Source organism: Drosophila serrata, unplaced genomic scaffold (assembly GCF_035046125.1).
Source record: "Drosophila serrata isolate PLE 108 unplaced genomic scaffold, ASM3504612v1 contig_276, whole genome shotgun sequence".
Lineage (NCBI taxonomy): Eukaryota > Metazoa > Arthropoda > Insecta > Diptera > Drosophilidae > Drosophila > Drosophila serrata.
The window spans coordinates 11,114,202-11,130,028 of record NW_028257174.1 but is presented as its reverse complement, the minus strand read 5'-3'; the positions used below and the strand labels follow the sequence as shown (position 1 = coordinate 11,130,028).

The 15,827-nt window shown below is 37.8% G+C and overlaps 2 protein-coding genes across 3 annotated transcripts in view; one reads left to right on the top strand and one right to left on the bottom strand.

Moving 5' to 3' along the window:
* Window positions 1–15,827, top strand: part of f (espin protein forked) — an 83,406-nt gene that overhangs the window by 20,326 nt on the left and 47,253 nt on the right. The gene's annotated exons all lie outside the window — the stretch shown is intronic.
* On the bottom strand, window positions 5,171–5,939 carry LOC110182034 (uncharacterized). The gene is made up of 2 exons (XM_020949964.2): window positions 5,934–5,939; window positions 5,171–5,861 (listed from the first exon to the last, which is right to left on the bottom strand). Exons 1-2 carry the CDS (start codon window positions 5,937–5,939, stop codon window positions 5,253–5,255), a joined length of 615 nt encoding a protein of 204 aa, XP_020805623.2. The 3' UTR covers window positions 5,171–5,252.

Here is a 15,827-nt window from a genome sequence, read left to right as displayed (position 1 = left end):
GCCAGATTCCGGGATGAATGAAAATTTAAAAGCCATAAATCTCGGTGATTTTTTTATTATCCGTAACTATGGCAACAAGAAAAACGTGGCAATCAAATTAACTAGCAGCGGAACAGAACGAATCAGTGTTGTTCTCTTAACTCTGATCAAGGCGGGGTTCTGGTATTAAAAGAATACAATGTTCGAGTTATCTCATGGCAATTTTAAAATCAAATGTATTATACAAACAATATCAAGAGTTTTTCCAAAGAAATACCAAAACTAGTTGAGAATCATAACCACACATAGTAGAAATTTTATGCAGTTTTAACGAATTTAACTAGTTTGCTTTATAAGTTTTTAGCTAAAATCCAACTAAAATTGGTGCCATCACAGTGATGGTAAAGAAACCCATTTTCTCAATGATACCAAAACCTTTTCTTGGGTTTCTTGGCTTTTCCTATAGCATCTAGCAGTTTTCTTTCTCTTTTCCACTTGCTGGCATAGCTCACTTCTGCTCCAGCTTCCTTCTGGTAATTCCAGCACGCGCCTTAGAAGAAAGGTATGTTGGAGAATGTCTTCTGTCTTTTGCAGCCGCAATTCTTCGCCCATCTTTGACGATTCTTCTTGCCACCTGTCAGGCGTCAGCGGCGGCTTAACAGCTTAAATTTGAACAGAAGCAGAGCATTTGGTGGAGCAAGAGGGGTTGATGATGCTCCACATTGTCACCGGCATCAGCACCTTGGAAATGCGACGAGAATGAAATACAAGAGATATATGTTTCTGCTTCCAGACTCAACATAATTTGCCTCAAGTATTTCGGAGTGCCTTCATGTCTGCATGTGTGCGATGTTTGTGTTTATTTTTACTATTTTTACACTAGACAACACAGAAACGGGAACTTTATATGGCAGTATGAGCAGTTTTATCTATAAGATACTCTATGAAATTATTTTCTAATGAGTTCAATTTCAATTTCTCAACTTTTCAAGACTTTATTTCTATTTAAATTATTCTAGATCAATTCTAAAGTTTTCTTGAAATTGTGAGAATGTTTTCTTAGTTCTTAATAAGAATATCTTCCCTGCTAACAAGTGTAATCATCATGTTGGGCCAGCTCATTGCTGACAATGTCGTTTGTCGCTGATATCTGGCCGGCAGGTGCAAACAGGCGCATTGCTGGAATTGCCTTTTAATTGTCTCCGCCCTGTCTCCGTCCCCGTTCCACTCCCTGTCCATATCCCCGCTCCATCCAGAGATGGACATACATAGCTCCTCCTGGAGCAGGCAGAACAGAATGGGAAACTACGGATCAAGTGGCTTTGGTTAATCTTCTGGGCTCTTGGCGAAGTCTTTTCATCTGATTTGTGCCTGTCACCAGCGCGTGTCAAGGCGATTGAGTGTTGTCCCATGCCTGGATAGATCAGCACGAACCAGACATCAGGCATGTGACAATGAAGATATAGAAATACTCTTTATATATATACAATTTTAAGTATATATATTTTAGAAAGACTTTACAAGCTTAAATAATAGAAAAGGAAAAAGGAAAGGTATAGGATTTTGTAATATAAAGATATAAATAAGATTAAAGATATAAAAAAGATTATCAAAAACATCGTTAACATCGACATATCAAATTTTTCAATTTAATACTACATTATACGTTCAAATATTGACGAATATAGGAAACTGTCCTTTCTGTCTTTCATTATTTATTTAATTATATTGATAGTATCGATCTAAACATAAAGTCTGTGCCTCTCTCAGTAATTGCTTCTGAAAAAGGGTATTGAAAATACTATTTAATAGAGTACATCACAGTCATAAAAGTGCAAGTTGTGTAAGTTGTTGGTGAACAGCGTGACAAGATTTCCCGCTTTTCTTGCTTTCATTTCCCCGTTTTTGCGATGCTGACAAGTTCGGAGGGTCTTGTTATTTTTAAAGAAAACAACATTGAAGTATTCCATCCCGAACTCGGAACGATGATTCCATACCATTTCAATTTCCCTGCTGTTTGGTGGAATATTTGCTTGCCTTTTTTTTCGTGTTTGTTTGTGGCTTATTTATAGACGTTGAGAGGAGACGCCCTGCGAGACGTTGGGGAACCGTTTTCACAGTTGGCTTCCTTCCATTCACCTCCCAAGAAAACTCCTTTTTCGTGCCAGTTCGCATGCACTGAAATCAAAAGGGAAAAGTATAAGATAATACAGCATCTTGTTGGAAATTAAATAAACTAATGAACTTACTTAAACTTCCTTCATCAGTAACAGATGTTGCATTGAAACTGGAATACTAATTCAACGCCTATGCTGAAGAAATAAGTTTATTTGAATTGTTTTATGTGTTTTTATATACTAATTAGTTAAAGGGAAATTAATCTCAATTTAAGATATTACTTATAATAACTATTTTTGACAGTGCTTAAAGGGAAGTCGCTCAGTTCATACGATTCCATTCCCTATTTGTTTAGATTGCTTTGGTGCAGACACGAACATTAACATCCCAGCATACATCCATAATAGCAACAGCATTTTCCCACTTAATTGCAATGAAAAGTGCAGAAATAGCTGACTCCATCGGATCGAAGGGAGCACAGAATTCTAGGGACTCACTCCCATTACAGCTGGATGGAATTGGGGATCGGGATCAGGCTTTGGGATCAATCCATTTAGTTAATCCGAAAATAAAACAAATTTTCTACATAAATATGATCTATTTCGCAAATCTTTTGAATCAAAATAATTCATTTTTTAATTATATTTCCAAAGAATATTATTTAGTAGGCATTGTCAAAAACATTTTGGTCCGTAGATCAAGATTAGATAAAAAAAAGGTTCCAAAAATCTCAATACCTGAATGAGTTTGAGATTCAAGTTCTTTGAACAGGTGTTAATATAAAATTAGCAAAGCAGATTATACAAAATTTGTTAGGAAACTCAGCAGCTGGCCTTAGCTTATATATTTTCACCTTATGAAGTATATTCTCTATTATCCCCTTCGACTCCTGCAAAGTAGGATCGTTTTTGGAGTTAATCGCTTTCTAAAAAACGGATTAGAAACTTTTATTTAATAATAAATCAACTGAATCTCGTAAAAAACATAGAAAAAACATCGCCAAACATGAATTTTTACATGTAAGAAACAAAAAATAACATCGACTAGCAAGTGTCACAACCTTTTCAAAGTTCCTCACCACAAATATTTGTATCTTCCATACTTTAAATATTTGTAAAAGATTTGATTGTTTAGTTAAATTTAACAAGAAAGTAAGCTGACTTCGGCACACCTTGCAGATAGAACTGCGATACAAGGAATCAATACAATATAAATTAAATATATTTATGTTAAAATACAATTAAGTGTTTCATTCACCGTGTGGCATTTTTCTCTATTTTTAACGATCGTTCATATGGCAGCTGTATATATGAATATATAGTCCACCGATTTGCCATGCTCCGACTTATATATTTATAAAATTATATAGAAGAATAACTCCATAATTTCATAGCTTGATTTAAATTTGTTCCAAAACAAATCTCGCACATCTGTGCATATAATTCCCAACTGGTTCTAACATCCCCGGAACGAAGTGACTTCTATCAGCCAAGTCTCAGATATGTGTTGTGTTACAAAAGTTGCAAGTCATTGTTTATTAGTGTTTAAAGTTAGTAACTGATCATACATACTTACTGGTCATTGATACTTACTGACCATATTTATTTACTGTTCATAGATACTTAATGTTCAGAGTTACTAACTAGTCATAGATACTTGCTGTTCATAGATACTTACTGCTTATAGATACTTACAGTTTAGAGTTACTTAGTGCTCAGAGTTACTTAGTTACTTACTTACTTAGTTCCAAAGCAAGTCTCAAACATCTGTGCATATAATTCCCAACCGGTTCTAACATCCCCAGAACGAAGTGACTGCTGCCGGCCAAGTCTCAGATATGTGTTGTGTTACAAAAGTTGCAAGTCATTGTTTATTAGTGTTTAAAGTTAGTAACTGATCATACATACTTACTGGTCATTGATACTTACTGACCATATTTATTTACTGTTCATAGATACTTAATGTTCAGAGTTACTTACTGGTCATAGATACTTGCTGTTCAGAGTTACTAACTAGTCATAGATACTTGTTGTTCATAGATACTTACTGCTTATAGATACTTACAGTTCAGAGATACTTACTGCTCAGAGTTACTTAGGTACTTACTAACTTACTTAGTTCCAAAACAAGTCTCAAACATCTGTGCATATAATTCCCAACCGGTTCTAACATCCCCGGAACGAAGTGACTGCTGCCAGCCAGATCTCAGATATGTGTTGTGTTACAAAAGTTGCAAGTCATTGTTTATTAGTGTTCAAAGTTGAAGTGATCATACATACTTCCTGGTCATAGATATTTACTGATCATAGTTACTTACTGATCATGCATACTTACTGGTATATATACTTACTGGTCATAAATACTTACTAGTCATAGATACTTACTGTTCAATGTTAATTACTGCTCATAGTTACTTATTGATCATAGTTATTTACTGATTATAGATCAGTAGATCATTGTTACTTAATGTTCATTGATACTTACTGATTATAGTTACTTACTAGTTGCAAGATACTTACTGATCCTCCTCATTTAACAACCGTTTCTCTGGCAGTTATATTGCATAGTATTCCGATTTTTATACAACTAAACACGAAATCTATAATAATAATAGCTTTGAATCAAATTAAATATAAATTTGCTAAAAACTAAAAGATGTATCATTTGTATTTCTAAAATTACGGAAAGTATAATAACCTGCAAGGGTATAAAAACGTAGAAAAATAGTCTAGTTTATGCCTTAAAACATAGAAAAACATCGATTAGCTTGTGTTACAACCTTTTCTCATTTTTCTTATAAATATTTTACGACTTTAAAACTTTTAAAACTTTGTTAATGAAAGCTTTCGAAAATCACTGACTTCAACCGGAGTTCAAAAACTTGATTGTGCCTAAAACATCTATTATTTAATTATTATTATTATTTTAACAAAGTATGAGAGATCTTTTGAAAATATGCGTTTTTGTATTTTCTTTCTGTTAATCGTAAACAAATAGTAAACATCAGAAATTTCTTCTCCTTTAGTAACAAGAGACTTAAGACACAAACTTAATCGGTTGTTTTTAGTTTTTTTGTTTTTATTTTATTGATCAGATTCGTTTAGCAGTTATCGTTGAAGTGTTTAATTTCGTTAGGGTGGTTCCTTTATAGCTTCTTAATCGTTCCACCAGCCAGCACCGCCGCGGGAGCCACCACCATAGGCGCCACCAGCACCACCACGACCACCGCCATAGGCACCACCGGCACCGCCAGAAGCATGGTTCACAGTATAATCAAATTCGGCAGGATTGCCCCAGGCATTGCCACCGGCTCCGCCAGCGCCTCCCTGCCAGCCTCCGGCACCTCCAGCTCCTCCCTGCCAGCCACCAGCTCCGCCAGCACCACCGGCTCCCTGCCAGCCTCCAGCTCCTCCAGCGCCACGTCCAGCTCCCTGCCAGCCACCGGCACCGCGTCCGCCTCCATAAGAGCCAGCACCACCGCCATAGGAGGCAGCTCCGCCGCCAAAGCCAGCACCGCCACCTCCATAGGCACCGCCACCACCGGCTGCACCGCCGCCAATATGGACCTTGGTGTTGCCCTGCGACTGCGAGACATGGGAGATCAGGCCAGCTCCGATGGCAGGACGACCGCCAAAGCCACCGCCATGACCACCGCCGCCGCGTCCACCGCCGGGCAGATAGCCACCGCCGCCGCCACCGCCAGCACCGCCGCGGAAGCCACCAGCATTAACCAGGGCCAGGGAAGCCAACAAGCAGACAAAGACCTGAAAAGGGATTCAGGTGCGGGATTAGTTTACGAAATCCTTTGAGTTCCTTCAACTTCCTGGCAAACTCACCTTCATTCTGGTAGTTTAGATAGTATCAGATTTGAGATTCTACACGAAGCTAAGTTCCAATGGTTTGTGATGTCTTCTCCCCCAGAAGCATCTGAATTTATAGTGCAGATTCTACGCATCTCTTATGGCTAATGATCGGAACCAAGAAGACAAACAAAGAAAATCATAACTACAAACTAAAATCAATTTCTGTTTTTTTGAAAAATCATAAAAAAAGCAAAACATCAATTTGCTCCGCTCAATCATTAGATTCTCTTACCTCAAGCTGAACTCATCGTTATCTTTAGCCACTCCGCTCTTCGCCTTTGTTTTCCTTGGTTTTAATTAAAAGCCCCCAAAAATTAATTGCACCTTGGCAATTAGCCATCCGAACGATTGCCTTTGGGCTCTTCCGATGGCTTAATCTTAATCTGTTAATCGGTTCACACATTGTGCAGGTAGATTGATTTAAAAGCTTAGCCAAGTGGACGCAGTGCGTCCAGTCTGTCGACTGATGTTGCCCAATTTGGAGGTGGCAACGTGGGTGATCCCACTAAAAAAAACCACTCCTGGGCCACCTGGTTTTTTTTTTTTTTTTTTTGCTATTTTTTTGAAAGTGAACGAACCCTGTTATGCAACCGAAAATGCAGAAATGCAACTCATCAACTTGACAGAGGCAAAGTGGAAGTCTTGCTGTGAATGGGAAATATTTTGTATTTGAAATGGGGAAGGAAGTTTCATATGGACTCGTGTTCTGCGTTCCCAAAAACAAAGTACGCGTTGCTTTCAAATGTGATTTAAAGAATATATTAGTTGTCATGGTACTCCTACGGGAATTGGTAGGATATATATTAGTCCGATTTTTATAAAATTTTACTCAAGATTAATGCTTATAATGGTTATTAATCAAATTTAAAGAAAATCTGTTGACAACTGGAAAAGTTATAATTTTTTTCTTAAAATTATCCGATCGTTCCTATGGCAGCTATATACATTCCACCGATTCGCCATGATCCGACTTATATGCTAATAAAATTATATAGAAGAATAACCCCATAGGATCATTTAAATAGCTTGCTCTTAAATTTGTTCCAAAACTGACCTCGCACATCTGTGCATATAATTCCCAACTTGTTCTAACATCCCCGGAACGAAGTGACTCCTACCAGCCAAGTCTTAGATATGTGTTGTGTTACAAAAGTTGCAAGTCATTGTTTATTAGTGTTCAAAGTTGAAGTGATCGTACATACTTACTGGTAGATTCTTACTGGTCATAGATACTTACTGATCATAGTTACTTAATGTTCATTGATACTTAATGTTTGGATACTTACTATTCAGATTTATTTACTGATCATAGTTTTTTACCGGACATATATACTTACTGATTATAGTTACTTGCAGATTCTAGTTACTTCCTAGTCATAGATACTTACTGATCACAGAGGAAAACATGAAAACACGCCGCCTGCTTTATAGTTTTTGTCACAATACTTTGCCCACAAAGTTAATAAATATTTAAGTTAATACTGTCCATTGTTCAGTATCTTAATTATATTTATTTTGGTGTTCTTTTAAGGCAGAACACAAAGACCATAGGTAAATATTAAGTATACAATATAATATTGAGCTCGTGGTCTCCCTCTGAAAGTAAAAATATTTAAATGAAACATGCCCCCTCAAAGAACAATATATACAATATAAAGTGAAAGCTAAAGATTCACCATAATTAAATATAACACAATAGTATCTCTGAGAAACAGTATGAATGACGAAAAGTTGTTACAAATTGGCTAATTACTAGGGAGGTTTTAGTAAAGGCTTGCAATAATTTATTTCTAATTTTAGTTTGAGCTTTGCAATAATTTATATACATATTTTTTGCTAAAGCCTTGTAATAATTTATATATAATTTAAGCTGGTCAAGCAACTACCTACAATTATGGATTTATAATTTAATTACAACCTGCAAAGCCGATGGACCGATAAAGTAAACGTTTCATGGCTTATTCAATGGATTGACGGGATATTATCCATGGTACTGATGGAGCTAACTATCCGATGATGGAGTGTATCTATCCGTCTCTAATGGGACAAGTTGGTTGGATTGCCAAGTTGGCCATAAACCATTGGAATCGATGTGAGGAAATGTGCACAGAAGCCGGCAGAGTTGGACCCCGATGGTAGGGTATTCATATTCAAAGTGGCGCTCTCCATCTCTTCATCTCTCTGCTTCAGAGAGAAAGCCTCTCTCCGGTGCTTTCTTCGGCTCCGCTCGACTCTCTAGGGGAGAGACTGGGAGTGAAGCGATTGTTGCCGGCGCCTTTACTTCGCTCTCTCGGCTGATAATTTCGGGCCTCGGTGGGACCGCTGCAGATTTGGCCAAATCATTCCGTTGCCAACGTTGTAACTGGAAAACGTGTTTGCCGGATCCCGGATTGTCGGCGTCGCGTCGCGATTTGTGCATTTTCTTTTCAAATGATAAATAACCCTCCGTTCTCGATTCCCGGTTTCCCTCAGCTTCCAAAAATTCCCAATTTTGGATACTCGGCTTTAGTGTAAACAATTCCTATATCTTGGATATCCTTTTAAGACTTTGTGTTTGTTTTTGTTTCGTGTTTTTTGCTGTTCTCTACTGGCTTCTCTCCATATATCACTTGTGTTTATAATCAGAAGAAGTTAATTGAAAACCAAGTTTAAAGCGGGATTAAAATCAACTGGGATTAATACGAATATTCAAAAAGTCTCGTCTCTAAGGTGAGTCTTAAAGGATTTGTAACTAAAATGCCTAAAGTGTTGTAAAAATGTTGTTTATTGGTCAAAAGAGATTGCAAATTGTTTTAAATAGTTCGCAAATTATCCATGCCAGTGGCATTATTAATTAGGAGCTTTGATGATGATTCTGGCCAGAAATAGAAACTCACAATCTCTACGAAAATAATGTATATATTTATAGTTATTCCTTAATTAACTTTGCAGCTAGTTTTGTTTTCTATTTTTTGTTTTTTTTTTTTTTTTGTTTGATCTTACTTGATAAGTGTGCATTAATCACAGTGAGACTGAAGCTCAATTTCTTGGCTCGCCATCTTTCTTCGTCTAGCAAAGTGTTCATGGTCTATTAATTGGCGAAGCAGCTCATTTTCTTTTATACCTATAGATGCACATATATGTACAATATAATATAGTTTGTGGCTCTTATTTTTTATGGCCTCGTGGGCTTAAAATTATATGTATTAAAAATCTGCAAAAAAAAAAGAGCCTTGGCCAATGCCCCTGCTGTTAAGGAAATTTCCTCCATTGGCACAAGTTCAAACTGAAACTGAAACTGTGATTGGGCCATGGGTCGTGTTCGTTGGCAGAACAAAAGACTTAGGCAACGAACTTGACTGCGCTTGCGGTTTCTGCGGCAATGCGGCAAGGCGGCTTTGCGGCTTTGCGGCTTTGCGGCGGGGGTGGAATGATAAGTGGGCGCACGGAACGACGACAGGTGACAACAACGCAACGTCTCCATGTGCATTCAGCCGGATGACTTTCACCCTGCCCCAGCTGCCGCCACAAAGCTCGACTTGAACAGCGATTCTAAGTGCCACTGCTAATAAGCCAACGGATTGTTATTTTCTGTTTTGTCGCTGCACTTGTCGCAAAGTCAAGGGTATCACGGGGGGTATGCTCTGGATCTAGCCAAATGCTGGATGCTGGGAAATTTATAATTTTATACTATATAAAGGCTTAGGAAAATCTCATGGGAATCACACAGCAAGAAACCAATCAAATATTGTTTTTAGTAGCAAATAATATTAGTTTTTGTGTTTTGAAAGCATTTAGGATACACTTTAGTACTTGTATTTTTTAAAATAAATATTAAATAACTTTAAAACATTGGAAATAACACAGATCCTTAATTTGGTGAGATAAATTGGTACAGTTTACAGTCAAAATAATATAGATAATTCAATCTTCAATACAAAATGTTTTATTTCACTGTATTTGTTAAAATAAATATAAAATTAGTACAAATCATTCTTAATGAAATAGATTCATCATTGTTTCTCAAGTTTACAAACTAAATAGTATATAATATAATAATATACAGACTTAATAATATAATATATAAAAGTGCTAAAAAACTGTCTAATTAAATCCTATTCATAATTATTTAAATCAATTTTCTACAGTTTCTGTACTTTATACCTCGTTATTTAATATACTATGATATATATTTATTATTAACTATAAAATAACTCCAATATTTCTTAAAATGCATCAAAATCTCAGGTTTAACCTTGCTCTTTAACCCTGAGCATCGATGGGTCTAACCCCTTGGCTATGGCACTTCAATTTGGGCGACTGCTCACTTGGAAACTCATGAGTCTTTGTGCCGGTGGCTCCCGCATCCACTTTGAAATGATATTAATTGCCCCCGCAAACACACACACACACACACACACACAGTAGCACACTCGCACACTCGCATAGACGCACACACGCATATTGTGGACTTGGCGGCACTTAGTTGACTTTCATTGTCTTGCCGGCAACTTGCGGTGTCTTATTATGCGGCACTCAGGTGGTGTATTTTTTTTATGCCGCTCTCACACACATGTGTGTGCGTGTGTGTGTGCTCTTTGCAGCAGCTCCAGTTTAATCACACTTTTAACTCCGTTTCACATAATACTAATTTCATAATTTGCAACAACCGATGCGACGCACAACTGCATTTTCACTTTTACACAAGGCAACAACAATGATTAAAATAAAATCTCTCGGTAGCTCATTTTGCATAAATAGGGGAGGAGGAAAAGGGGTGATACAATAGATATAGCTTCGTTTTTTCCCCCTTAAAATGATCCATGGTTTCCCAGAATTCGCGGATCCTAGGCGTTGACATGCCTGGAAGGCACCTAGCGGATCATAATTGCTAGTTGTTGTGCCTAGGTAGGCCAGGCACTTAAAAGCACAGAAACATCACAACAAGTTGCAGGAGAAGAACTGAAGCTGTGATGATCATCATCATCATCAAGATCATGGTGTGTCAACCTTGTAGCGGGTACCATTACTTACCTGTGAACTATGGTCAAATAAAGTTAAAGATCCTCAAATAAACTACCAAGAAGTGATCGGAAGAAATCGAGTGAGACAAGTTGAATATGCTATGAGAGGTCTTAGCTAGAAGTTTTCACTATACTTTGCTTTGAGATATATTTATTTAAGATATTTCTATACCTATAGTGCTTAATCTTCAAGTTCTCCTTGTAGAGCATTACCAAATTCGAGTTTATTCAATCTCCTGGCCCTCGCCTTGATGTTGTCGCTGCTTGGCTTTGCGGCTGGCAGTTGTGCATCTTGGTGTCTTGTATCTTGTATCTTGTATCTGCTGTCGGCAAATGAAATAGCACGTACCATATAATCAGGCAGGCAGGGGGCATGCTCGGCGGCAACCCAAAAACTGGGGAAAAATCAGAGCCAGCAAATAAGCAAACGGCAACCGCAACAAATCAGTGACTTTGTCGTCTGTCTAAGAATGAAAGTTACCATAGTTTGTTATGGTTGCCAGTACTTGAGCACAATACTTGGCGAACACAATAGGAAACATCCAGCAGAGTTTGGAGGGTCGGTCTTTTTGTCATCATGAAAATGTTCGTTTCTATTGCCGAACAAATTCATCGCTCACTTCTCGGTTTTTCATCGCACAATTATGATAATTATCAATGGGGAGCTCCGGACAAACTGCACTTTTCACACTTTCCATGCCGTCCATTTGTCACAGAAATTATGCATAAATTTCCTCGAGCTGCTCGCTTTCGAATTGGAATCGCTTAGTCGAAGTCTCCGTCTTTTGATCTTTTGTTACACTTCCAGCCAATTTCGATTCTATGGCCCATTGTCAACCCTTCACCTTTTGGCCCGGCTCTGCCATAAAGCCAAATTGTCATAAGCCTCATAAATTTCCCTCAGAGACCCACGGGCAACAATCGATGACGGCGTCAACAAATATATATAATAAATATTGTGCGACATTTATAAACAAATTTGTGGGTTTCGTTTCTTCTCCGCCTTTATTCGAATCGGTTTGGAACGCTGGTAATTGTATGGCTGGAAAGTGAAACCTGAACTCGGGGCCATCGTTAATAAATAAGCCCCCAAAGCGTCTCCCCCCTCAATAACTCGGCACAATGACGGTGAACAAATGTTTTTGAACTCGAAAACTCGAACTAAAAAACTTAAAAACTCCCAATAACTTTCGAACGCATTTCGATGCCACACATAAGGCGATTAGCCACAGATTTTAACCATATGTGTATACTGACCAACAGTTATCAGAAATTATACAATTTATATAACACTTGTCTCTGAAGTTTGATTCCTGGTTAATCGGATTGAAAAGCAATTTAACCAGGCATTAAATCTGAATACTGTATGATAGGATTTTGGGTTATTTCTCTCTCTCTTCGATATACATATAAGCTATGGGAAAAGTTGAATTTCTTGCTTATAATTAAATAATTTTCACAAGTTTTCAAAAGATTATTGACAGAGTTTTCACAGATCAATCTTGAACAGAGTTTGGGTTAAACTTAAGATGTAATTTTTGAAGGAAAGGAATCATAAATGCATTTATTATCAAGTTTTCTAGCTAGTTGTCTAGTATTAATATATATTTATTACATTTTCTCTAATCCCGAACCCAAATTAATTTGCATTTTAATTAAAATGCCCGCTGGGTTTGTTGCTTAAACTTGTAGCACCCCTGACCCAGAATATTCCATTAAAACTCTTTGGCTTGGCCACATTCATCACTGTCTGTCTTTTTCGAGAAAACAAATTTGTAAAACCGTTGCACACTAAGGAGTAGTCTTTATAATTCCATATTTATCCTGCCTTTTTCCCCATTTTTTACGTACACAAACATGTAAAAAAAGGAAAAACTAAAATAAATATAAATAAAAACAATTGTATAATCAGACAGGGTAAATTAAAACTTAGCAGATTAAAGGGGCTATATGTACATCGTGGCTACAATCGCATAATCATGACAGGCAATTCACCTCTCACGTGCCTAATCCAGCTTTTCCATTCGTGCCATGGAATTGTATGACCTTTCCTCCGAGGAAAATCGTTGGAGAAGGTGGACTGTGTGCTTGTTGCAGGTAGTCGGAAAAGCCTGGCCAAGACAACCTGTCACATCTCAATTGGCGCTTGACCAGCCAGGAGGCCGGGACCAAGACCAAGACCAGGAGAGAGACAGAGGCTCTTGACTTGGCCAAGTTGTGAGTGTTTGTCGTTGCGCATTTACTTGACTCGAGTTGTACATTTTATTAAGTTTACACTTGGATAAATAAATAATACATTGAAGAGCACAACAAATTGAATGAGAAATTAAATTAAATAGTAAAGAAAATATTGGAAAGATGTGTGTTTTACGTTTATATGGGTTTAAAGAAATATTTCTCTAGAAATTCTTGAAGATTTGATTTTAAGAACTCCATTAAAACTTGAGGTTAATGTTACTAAAGAAGAACCCTGTTTAGTTAAGAAAAATCTATATAAAGCTCAGAAGAGAGTCAGGAAATTACTTACTTAAATATGTATAAGAATCAGTTGAATTAAATTTATTGCATTTATTGCTTATAAAATATAAAGCCCAACAAGTATATAATTTATGTATGATATAAAGATTTTATTTTATATTTTTTATAACGCATTTCCCATGTGCAAAGAGTTTAGTTTTGTAAAGTGTTCAATGCCACTCTTCATCGATACGGTTGTTTTGTCTCATACTCTTCGATGTTGTCTATGTTGTCGATGTTGCAGATGTTGCCAATGCTGCTTGTTGCTGCTGGCCATGTTATCGCTGTTGTTGCCACTGATTGGCGCCGTTGTTGCCACGCCTCCGGCTGTAATCGCCGAGATGCTGTGGCCGATGCTGTTGCAATTTTGCGCCTCGGGCTTACATAAATAGAGAAATAAACTTGGATTATCAGTTTTTGGGAACTGCCAAAAAACGTTTTTTTTGCTGTCTGTTTTTGTGGCACTTTAATGACTGCAAAAAAGCAAAAGAAATGGCAAAATATTGGGGCTTGTCATTATGATGTTGTGACAAAACGAAACAAAAGGCAGACGTTACAACATAAATATACATACGTGAATCGTGCATAAATAATGACGGATAGCCGAGATATTGATTGATTGACTGGCTGGTCGGTCGAAGCAACTTCCGCATCGGGTCACAACCTGAGCCAGTTTCCGGCTCCTGCTGTTGGATGTTAGTTGCCGGTTTCTGGTTAGTTTACTGGCCATGGCCAAATGCGAATCACGATCAGCTTGTTTGTTGCCATGCTTTGCCATCACTTCACTCTCGTTTCGGCTTTTACTTTTTAGCTTCCCAATGACTCGCACATGACTTCACTTTTACCACAGTTTTAGGTTCGTCATGGGTCGCCGATATAAACCCCCCATTTGGAAGCTGTAATAAAGTCTGGCCAGACAGACGATGGGAAATATTATTATATATATTGGGAAATATCGTAGACAATTTCGGCTAAAAATAGGTATATTAATAAAGGGAAAAATCAGGGATTATTCAATTCAATTGTACACATATTTCATAACAATGTTGGATGTCAATTAGAAAATTTTCCTAACTAAGAACTTTAATGAAAAGTTGTTTTGTTACCAAGTAAACATTTTGAAAACTTCTCCCTATCATTCTTAGCTTCAATTATTTATTTTGATAGCGTTTTCTTCAAATTCAAAAGATCTTTTTAATAATAGAAGAAATAAACACTATATTCCCACACAAACAACTTGCCAAAATGTGATTTCCCTTGACAACTTGCCTCGTTTTTCACTCCATTGAAAGATTTTTCGTTAATAATAACAAATAATGACAACATTATACTATATATATTTTTTAACACCTCAGTTAGATCATATTTAAATTATAATTGCTGGCCAGCTTCTCACAAAATCGTCATTAAAAAAGCACACGCACAAAAGCACAAGCGTTTTAATGACATAATTAGGCGTTGTTTTGGAAAGGTGTTGCTTGGAGAAGTTAGGTTTTCATATTTTTGAGACTTTTCGAGTGCCACACAGACAGTTACCCAGCACAAGCCGCAGCAGCAGCGGGTCACCGCCCAGCCTGATTGATTTGACCCGTGACCCCGCCAAAAGGCACCAAACTTTCACCCAATGCAACTGGCGTGATCTCAGCGATTTCAGACCCAAATCCCTTACCCAGTCGGTATGTGCATATTTATGATCCATTCCCTGAAGTTGGAATTACCGAAACGCATTCCGTGCCACACCGAAATGTCTGGGATTATTGCAGTCCAAGATTATGACGAACCGATGGATGATGTTGTTGGATGATGTCATCTGCAGCCAGAGGCAGTGGGGATCGGAACGGATCAGTGGGAGCTGGGAGATGGGAGCTGGGAGCTGGGAGCTGGGAGCTCTCTTGTAGCTCATTGGGAGCATTTTAGCTCTGGCGGCATTTTTTTGCGAAATCAATTTTGGTTAATTATGTAACTGTTAGCTGGCGAAAGACAGGTATATCTACAACCTGACCATCAATCAGACAGAGGGCCCGTCATTAGTTGGCATTTCATCGCCTAACTGCGATGGATTATGGATATATGTTCTGCTTAATCTTGATCTTTATCGGTATATATCTAAGCTACTCCTGAAGCTAGCTAAGATCTTAGATATACAGATACATATATCCACCTTCCTGCTAGTCCAAGATGACAATGACAAAGAGACACCTGGCTAGCTGGTTGCCAGCAACGGAGTCCGCATCGCGGCCAATTTGAATCATAGTTGATGGCATCGATGGCGACTGCGGAGTGCGTTCAACTGGCTTCCCCCCCCCCACGGGTGGAGGCCACTTGTTAGCCAGGTTTATTGTAGATC